Source organism: Cornus florida, unplaced genomic scaffold, assembly GCF_030987335.1.
Source record: "Cornus florida cultivar Cherokee Brave unplaced genomic scaffold, ASM3098733v1 CherokeeBrave_3.0.0_Hap2_Chr04, whole genome shotgun sequence".
Classification (NCBI taxonomy): domain Eukaryota; kingdom Viridiplantae; phylum Streptophyta; class Magnoliopsida; order Cornales; family Cornaceae; genus Cornus; species Cornus florida.
The window spans coordinates 69924483-69934798 of NW_026775574.1; the positions used below are offsets into that span (position 1 = coordinate 69924483).

General features: G+C 27.2%; 1 protein-coding gene across 1 annotated transcript; it reads left to right on the plus strand.

Moving 5' to 3' along the window:
- The first annotated feature begins 5655 nt into the window (after positions 1–5655).
- LOC132303461 (receptor-like protein kinase ANXUR2) lies at positions 5656–8983 on the plus strand. The gene is made up of 2 exons (XM_059800722.1): positions 5656–8188; positions 8648–8983. Exons 1-2 carry the CDS (start codon positions 6980–6982, stop codon positions 8795–8797), a joined length of 1359 nt encoding a protein of 452 aa, XP_059656705.1. The 5' UTR covers positions 5656–6979; the 3' UTR covers positions 8798–8983.
- Positions 8984–10316: the final 1333 nt, after the last annotated feature.

The following is a 10316-nucleotide window of genomic DNA, read 5'->3' on the forward strand; positions in this document are numbered from 1 at the left end:
CTAACTATTTTAATTCCAATTACTATTCTAATCATGCATGGAATAAAAAACCAAACTTATACATATACTTCAACTATCAAATAATTCACGTATGTATAAGAAATCAATTTATGAAAATCAATTTACAGGCTCAAAAATCGATCATGCAGACCAAAATAAATTGATCAACTGATCCATCATACTAATCCATTATGCACCCACGATTCCAAAAAAAATTTAATTATTTAATTTTAATTTTAATTTATATATATATTATTTATGCAAACTTTAGTGAAAAATAACGAGTTCCTAAACCATAAGCTCTGATACCACATGTAAACTATAATTTATTCGTGCAAACTATTCATCACAAATAAACATGAATCCCAAATTTTAGAACTTCATTATTCTCACTACCTATAATGTATAAATAAATATAGTTAGATATAAATATCTCGATCTGTGATTGTAAATATCGTAGAGATCAAGTCCAATATCGAGATCCTTTCTACCACGAACTAAACTGCAGCTCTGATCAATAAGCAAAGCGTGAAAATTGGTTTATCTCTTTTGGCCTTTTGCACGCATAAAACTTTTACGTGTTGTATCATTAGCGTACATAATTGATGGGATATATGTACTTTTATAAAGGCAGAGAGAGGACCGGTTTTCCTTTTTAGTAACTTTTATTCCACTTTTCATCAAAGTAAATAATAAATATGAAAAAATTTCTCCAATAATTAATTACCATAAAGGTAATTTATAAGTTGACCGAATAATATAATATTAATCTGATACTTATTTACTTAACCACTAATTAATGAAATATATCACGTGTCCAAAACATGTGGGCCACACAATTAATAAATAATCTTACATAAGTATCTCACTCACATTTTACAAATTGTGTACAACAGGGAACTAATGGTCTATCAATTTGGAGGTATTTAAAATTTTACGATAATGATAACTAATTATTATTTTTTATTTTTTAATACAAATTTCTATAATGAAAATAAAATAATTTCTTTAAAATTTACCACAAATTAGCAATTTTATTTTCTATAAAACTCTATCACATTATCTATTTATTATGAGTTTTTTAATAAAAGAAAATCTAATTAAACAAGGATATATTTAAAGAAAATAAAATAATTTCTATAAAATTCTATCACAAATTACCTATTTTATTTTCAATAAAACTCTATCACATAAAACACATTAAACAATGATATATTTAAAGAGTTTATTTAAAATTCTAACACAAATTACCTATTTATATATTTATTATTAGTTTTTTAATGAAAGAAAAATTATTTAAACAAATATTATATATATATATAAATATTTATTAATTGATATAAAAAGAGATTTTAAAAGAGTTTCTATAAAACTCTAACACAAATTACCTATTTATAAATTTATGAGTTTTTAATAAAAAGAAATCTAATTAGACACGAATTATATATATAAAAAAGTAGTTATCAATTGATATAAACTGAGTTTTTAAAAGAGTTTCTATAAAACTCTAACACATATCTAAAATAAAAGGAAATCTAATTAGAAAAGAATATATTTAAAGAAAATAAAATAATTACTATAAAATTTACCACAAATTAGCAATTTTATTTTCTATAAAACTCTATCATATTATCTATTAATTATTAGTTTATTCAGGAAAAAAAATTATTTTGAGTTTTATAATGAAATAAAATCTAATTAGACATAAGTATATTTTAAAAAAATAAAATAATTTCTATAAAACTTTACCACAAATTAACTATTTTATAATCTATAAAACTCGATCAAATTTGACCTGTATTTACTTATTTATTATGAATATATTTAAAGAAAATAAGATAATTTATATAAAACTCTACCACAAATTACCTATTTTATTTTTTTTAAAACTTTATCACATATAACCTGTATTTATCTATTTATTATGATTTTTTCAATAAAAGAAAATCTAATTAGACAAGGATATATTTAAAGAAAATAAAATAAATTTTTAAAAGAGTTTCTGTAAATTTCTAAAAAAAATTACCTATTTATCTATTTATTAGGAGTGTTTTAATAAAAGAAAATCTAATTAGACAAGAATTATTAACATAAAAAATATTTTTTAATTGATATTAAAAATAAATTAATTTCTCTAACACCCTATCACAAATTATTACCTAATAAAATTCAAATATGTGTTTCAAAATTTAGTTAATAATATAAAAAATATTTATTAATTGAAAAAAAAAATATTACCTAATAAAATTCATATTACCTAAAATAATATTTCAAATTACCTAATAAAATTCAAGTTACAAATTACCTAATACTTTTATAAAAGAGTTTTCATAAAATTCAAATTCCAAATTACCTAAAAAAAATTCAAATAACCTAAAAATTTATTTCAAATTACATAATAAAATTCAAATAAAAAATTACCTAATAAAATTCAAATTATCTAAAATTTTATTTCAAAATATTAATTAATTGATATAAAAGGAGTTTTTAAAAGAGTGTCAAAAAAACTCTAACACAAATTATCTATTTATTATGAGTTTTTTAATAAAATGAAATCTAATTAGAAAAAATTACTAATATAAAAAATAATTATTAATTCATTTAAAAAATAATATAATTTCTCTAATACTCTACCACAAATTACTTTTCATATGAGTTTTTTAATAAAATGAAATCTAAATAGACTAGGATATATTTCAACAAATAAAATAATTTGTATAAAATTCTACCACAAATTAGCTATTTTATTTTCAATAAACTCTATCACATTATACTTTATTATGAGTTTTTTTAATAAAAGAAAATCTAATTAGAAAATAATTATTAATATAAAAAAATATTTATTAATTGATATAAAAATAGTTTTTAAAAGAGTTTCTATAAAACTCTAACACATTTTACCAATTTATCTATTTATTATGTGTTTTTTTAATAAAAGAAAATCTAATTAGACAAAAATATATTTAATTACAATTAAAAAATTTATATAAAATTTTGGACAAATTATTTTCTATAAAACTTTATGATATTATCTATTTATTATGAGTTTTTTAATAAAATAAAATCTAATTAAACAAGAACATATTTTAAAAAATAAAATAATTTCTATAAAATTCTACTATAAATTAGCTATTTTATTTTTTATAAAACTTTATCGCATATAACATGTATTTACATATTTATTATGGATATATTTAAAGAAAATAAAATAATTTTTACAAAAGTCCACATCAAATTACCTATTTTAGTTTCTTTAAAACTCTGTCACATGTAACCCGTGTTTATCTATTTTTTAAGAGTTTTTTTAATAAAAGAAAATCTAATTAAACAGGATATATTTAAAGAAAATAAAATAATTTTTAACAGAGATTCTGTAAAACTCTAACACAAATTCCCTATTTATTCATTTATTATGAATTTTTTAATAAAAGAAAATCTAATTAGACAAGCATCGTAAATATAAAAAATATTTATGAATTGGTATAAAAAATTAAACAATTTCTCTAAAACTCTACCACAAATTACCTTTTATTATGTGTTTTTAATAATAAAAAAATCTAATTAGAGAATGATATATTTAAAGAAAATAAATATTTTTTATAAAACTTTACCACAAATTACATGTTTTATTTTCAATAAAACTCTAATATATTAGACAATGATATATTTAAAGAGTTTCAAAAAAATCTAACGCAAATTACCTATTTATTTTGAGTTTTTTAATGAAAGGAAATATAATTAGACGATAATTATTAATATAAAAAATATTTATTAATTGATATAAAAAGAGATTTTAAAAGAGTTTCTGTAAAACTCTAACATAAATTACCTATTTATCAATTTATTATGAGTTTTTTAATAAATGAAAATATAATTAGACAATAATTATTAATATAAAAAATATTTATTAATTGATATAAAAAATAAAATAATTTTTCTAAAACTTTATTACATATAACCTATTTATTATGAATATATTTAAAGAAAATAAAATAATTTATATAAAACTCTAACACAAATTATCTATTTTATTTTCTTTAAAACTTTATCACATATAACATGTATTTATTTAGTTATTATGAGTTTTTTTAATAAAAGAAAATATAATTAGACAAGGATATATTTAAAAAAAATAAAATAATTTTTTAAATGAGTTTCTATAAAACTATAACACAAATTATCAATTTATCTATTTATTATAAGTTTTTTTAATAAAAGAAAATCTAATTAGACAATAATTATTTATATAAAAAATATTTATTAATTGATAAAAAAATAAAATAATTTCTCTAAAATTGTACCTCAAATTACCTATTATTATGAGTTTTTTAATAAAAAAAATCTAATTAGACAATGATATATTTAAAGAAAATAAAATAATTTCTACAAAACTCTAACACAAATTAGTTATTTTATTTTGAATAAACTCTATCATATTAGACAAGGATATGTTTAAAGAGTTTATATAAAACTCTAACACAAATTACCTGTTTATCTATTTATTATGAGTTTTTTAAGAAAAAAATCTAATTAGACAAAAATTATTAATATAAAAAAAGATTTATTAATTGGTATAAAAATAGTTTTTAAAAGATTTTCTGTAAAACTCTAACACAAATTACATATTTATCTTTTTATTATGAGTTTTTAATAAAAGAAAATCTAATTAGATAAGTATTATTAATATAGAAAATATTTATTAATTGATATAAAAATAATTTTAAAAAGATTTTTTATAAAACTCGAACACAAATTACCTATTTATCTTTATATTATGAGTTTTTAATAAAAGGAAATCTAATTAGATAAGTATTATTAATATAAGAAATATTTATTAATTGATATAAAAAATTAACTAATTTTTCTAAAACTCTACCACAAATTACCTTTTATTATGACTTTTTTTAATAAAAAGAAATCTAATTAGACAAGAATTATTAATATTATTAATATGACTTTTTAAAATCTAATTAGACAAGAATTATTAATATGACTTTTTTAGCTATTTTATTTTCTTTTAGTATTTTAGTATTTATTTATTAATATAAAAAATATTTATTAATTGATATAAAATGAATTAAAATAAAGGAGTTTCTATAAATAAAATGAATTAAAATAAAAAAGTTTCAAATTATTATTAAAACAACTAAAAAATAAGTAAAATATGTAATTGTTTAGTAAAATAATTTATCAAATAATAAAATAAGTTACAAAACATTTATCATGTGCATCGCACGTGCCTTTTCCTAATATATATAAATATATAAGGACCTCCTAGTATTGGTGTCGCAATTTTTATTTATTTATCGAAACAAGTTTTGTTTTGTTTTTTTTTTTTTTAGTGGTGCATTCGGTGAACAAGTGTTTTTTTTAAAGTGCATTCAGTGAACAAGTTGCTTGAAGGAATTGAGTTAGCTGCATGTGGAAATGGAAAAATGAGATAATCCTGATTATTATTTGAGGAGTATTGTGTTTGGGAATGCTCCTTGTAGCTAGTTGTATTTTATCTTCAAATAATATCTCACTTATCGAAAAAATAATAATAATAATAAAAAAAAAGTAAAAATGGAGAGAATCAAGAGCGAAGGTGGTCCAAACCCATCAAAACTTTCTCAAGTCCCATTTTCAAGAAGAACTTGTTAGCTAGCCCAATCACATATGCAGCCAAGTGAGCATAGCCAATCACATTTCATCATTCTAGTAAAAATTTGCAACCAAGTTTCACAGCGATTTCTTTTCTCCTGAGCTAGCATCTTCTTTTTGGTGGAAAATCTGCCAGAGACTTTTACAAGTCTTCTTAATCTTCTATTTTTTGGGGTCGACTTTAATAACCCACTCGTTTGGCTGCTCTTTCTCTCCCACCCTTAGCTTTGAAAAACACAATCTCTTTGATCTTGTACAGATCAACCAAAAAAACATCATGTACCTTTCTCATCTTAAAATCATCGGCATCATCCTCCTCTATCTCGTCCACCATCTTTTATTTATCAGAGCAGGTGAATTGCCGGTTCATTATTACCCGGTAGATGACATCACCGTTAATTGTGGCTCCCTGGTATGTCACCTGCTTTAGATGGCCGGGAATGGATCGGAGATATGGGGGTTTCAAAATTCACTTCTCTAAAGGAAGCAATAAGCTCATCAACAACTGTTCACCAATCACTTTTTGCCGATCACGTTCCCTACATGACCGCTCGGACCTCTCGTGCTCAATTCACCTATACATTTCAACTCACACCTGGTCAAAAATTCATTCGCCTACACTTCTTTCCAGCTTCATACCCTGGTTTTCAAAGATCCAAGGCATTTTTCACTGTTAAAGCAGTGCTTTCCAATTTCAGTGCTTTCCAAGCTCCGACATAATCATTTAGTTTCTCTTATCGGCTACTGCGACAAATCTCGGGAGATGATTCTGGTGTACGAGTACATGGCCCATGGACCCTCGATGATCATCTCCACAAAACTAGTAGAAATGGTAATGGTAACTCTCCTCTTTCGTGGATGCAACGACTCAAGATCTGTATTGATACTGCGCGTGGGTTGGACTTCTTACATACGGGTAGCGGTGCACAACATGAAATCATTCGCCGCGACGTGAAGAGCTCTAACATTTTGTTGGATGAAAATTGGTTAGCCAAGATTTCAGATTTTGGTTTGTCCAGATTCACAAGCCCGTCGTGCAGCCACATTAGTACAATGTTAAAGGCACGTTCGGGTATTTGGATCCAGAGTATTTCAAGACTCAAAGACTGACTAAGAAATCAGATGTGTACGCATTTGGTGTGGTATTGTTCGAAGTGTTGTGTGGGAGGCGGGCTGTGGATTTAACAGTTGAGGAAGAGCAGCATAGTCTAGTCCCGTGGGCTAAAAAGTGCATCAGAAGAGGAACACTTGATCAGCTAGTTGATCAGCTAGTTTAAGAGGATTTGCGGAAATTGCCAACAAATGCTTGCATGATCGTCCGAATGAACGTCCTACAATGGCTGAAATAGTGGCAAGACTAGAATCAATTGCATTAGAATCGCAGCAGGGGAAGACCGAGTCTTATGCAGAGCAAGAGGTTATCGATTTTGGTGGGACAAGCAATGAGAACAACATTGATTTGATGAGTATTACGTCAGGGGATTCTACCTCAACGTCCGGGCAATTCAGTATTCTTCCTATCAAGGAAATAAATGAACGGTCGGTGGTGGTGGTGGAGGGTATTTTACCAGCTGGAACACATGGGAAAAAGAGAGTGGATTATGGTTCTAATCAGGGAGGACCATTGTTATCGGGGTGGCGGTTATGGGACTCGCTTTGGCAAAGAAAGAGACCATCGTCATCAACAACAACGAAAGCTTATTCACTGGCAGAGATTCAGGCAGCCACGGATAATTTCAATGATGGCCTCGTAATTGGGAAGGATGGTTATAGGACAATTTATGCGGGTTTCATCAATGAAACAAGGAAGGTTGCTATCAGTCGGTGGAGTGGAAATGAATTCTATGATATATTTTTCATTCAATTGGGGTTGCAGTCTCAGTTACTGTGCACGAACATCGTGTCCTTGGTTGGGTACTGCCTTGATCGGAACGAGATGATCCTAGTGCACGAATATATGTCTAATGGGAGCCTATTCGGTCGTCTCCACAATTGTAATATTGATAATCAACGTCTCTCATGGAAGCAGAGGCTCCAAATACTCATAGGTGCAGCCCGAGGACTGAATTACCTTCATACAGGTGTGAAGCAGAAGACAATTGTCCATCGTGACGTGAGACCGTCCAACATTCTCTTGGATCAAAATTGGGTAGCAAAGATCATCCCCACAACAGTTGCGGGTTATGTCTACCCAGAGTATATGCATCATGCTGGTGGATTTGCGGAAAAATCTGATGTTTACTCTTTTGGCGTGGTGTTACTTGAAGTGTTGAGTGCGAGGGAAGCATCATCAATGGAAGTCAACGAGTGTAGCTTTCTATGCACTTGGGCCGTGGAGTGCATAGAAATAGGGACAGTTGAACAGATCATTGATCCATATCTGATCGGAAAGATATCTCCACTTTCTCTCAACGTGTTTGTGGAGATTGCTAGGATATGCTTGTTACTTAGTGCCACCAAGCGCCCTCCAATGACTCATGTTGTACGCACACTCGAGCACGCTCTGGAACTGCAGGAATCTGCTGATGCTGCATTGGAGAATCAGGTAATCAACTACTACTCTTTTTAGGTTGAAAATAAATAAATTTTTAAGTAAGGGAGTGTGTGTGTGTATATATATATATATATATATATATATAGTTTGAGAAAGCTTTTCAGTTTTCATTTCATTTCAACGACTTGTAGGCACTCAACAGCCATGTTAGATTGAGTTAATAAGTTTTAGAAGAGGAAAAGACTTGTAATTTCTCAGGTTGGGTCATCAATCAAGAAGTAAAAATCGAAAAAATGAAAATTTACTTCTTCAATTCCTGAAGAAATCTTTTTTGGAGAGTTTTGGGCTAAATTTATATTAAGAAGAGTGCACTTCCTTTGTAAGCTTCATTATTCGAAAATGCTTTTTCGGGAATGACGATAATTACTACTTCCTTCAATACCAAAGTTCATTAATAATTGAAAGTACCATTCATTTCTGTGACCAACTATAAATTTCTATTTTGTGCAGAAAAATGCGGCATGGCCATCAGTGCCCCAATTTGGGGATTGGGACCAAGAGGGAGCATTGCCCGACTACTCTCTAGTCTTCTCAAAAATAAGAGAAATAAGGAAGCAAAACAAGAGGGATGTGACAAAGCGGAAGCTGAAAAATAAATGAAAGATTATAATGAAGCAAAAATTTCAAACTCAAAAGAGTTGCAATAGTTCTTTCTCAATTATTCATTTAAAGACATGTTTATAAATATATATAGACATATCTTGTACAGGCTTCTTCAAACAAAGCCGTCCTATGAATTGCAAAAATCTTACTTTTCTTCTGCAATATAGTTCGCTTACGCCATAAGTATTCATTTTGTTCTCCTTGCCTGATCGGGCAATCGGTCGGAAAGGGAATGCTCCTGGGAGGGTTAATCCCTATCCCCTTCTGTGCGTGCTCCAAATTTAGAAACTGCAAACACTCCCTATTAGAAATTGATTGTTGAAAGCATTACATCACGAGCTGGAGGGATCTTCCTTATCTTCCAAAGTAGAAGGTTGAGGTAGAAGGTGCGTGAGTTTGTTACAAAGGTTAAAAAAATAAAAAATAATAAAAAAGTGTTAAATTGAAAAAAGAAATGGATAAAATTACGTTTAGGTATTCAGGAATATGCATATATTGATTTTAGAACCTTGTCTATGTGGAATTATAATAAGAAGGCGCAAAGAGTTAATTGAAATCCATGCTAGCAAGGATTATGTTTGAACCAAATATTATAATATAATTTGTGCCCCATACTTTATCTAATATCCTTCTACTTTTCACTTCTGTTTCAATAGACAATCTTTTATTTCAATTTAAATCTTTCTTTTCAAATCCATTAACTTGACAAATTAATGATTTGATGCAAGCCTTCTGGTGTCTTATGGTCGGTGGAAACATTGATGCATGTTTAAACAGGTTAATTTGGATTCGGAAATGATTTTATACGCGACTCTCATGGAGCAACCAACTAAATAGGATTAAAAAAAAAATAAAATCACATGAATAAATGAATATCACATGAATATATCCAAAAAAATATAATTTAGTTATCTATATATGTGACTTAGCTAGTGGTACGTATGGCATCCCATTTCAAAGAATGGAGAGTTCAGCTTGTCGGTCAATGGCTTAATATCAAACTACTTCTACGGAAAAGACAATCCAAGTGGTCCTAATTTTCAAAGCAAGTGGTCTATATATTATTTGGACTAAAGTTCCACAATGCTGCCAAAAGACTAGTATGGATGATAATCTTGTTATTTTTACAAGTCGTCCGAGTCTTCGTTCCATTGGCCCAAGCAAGGACCTACATTGTTTAATGGCTTACCAACATTATTTCTAAAGGGAGATGTACATATAAATTGGGTTGTTCAACATTGTTTGTTGACACATACTGTTAGTTCACTTCAATCAATATTGAAAAGAATAGATATTCTATAAGATTTCATCTAGAAATGATATTGGTATTCCACTTGCTCTTTTGTAAATGAAATGACATAATTAGAAGTATTCAACACTACGTTTATTCTAAAATACAAAAAGTACAGTAGTAGTGCATATATCATGTCCCAATTTCATTTCTTACAAACATTTCTTTCTAATTTTTCCAACTAATAACTAGGAAAACTTCTTTCTTATCTTTCTAAAATATATA

Coding starts and splice junctions, on each gene's coding strand:
- LOC132303461 (XM_059800722.1), top strand. CDS start 6,980: ATGGCTGAAATAGTGGCAAGACTAGAATCAATTGCATTAGAATCGCAG. Junction 8,189..8,647: donor ATGCTGCATTGGAGAATCAG/GTAATCAACTAC, acceptor TATTTTGTGCAG/AAAAATGCGGCATGGCCATC.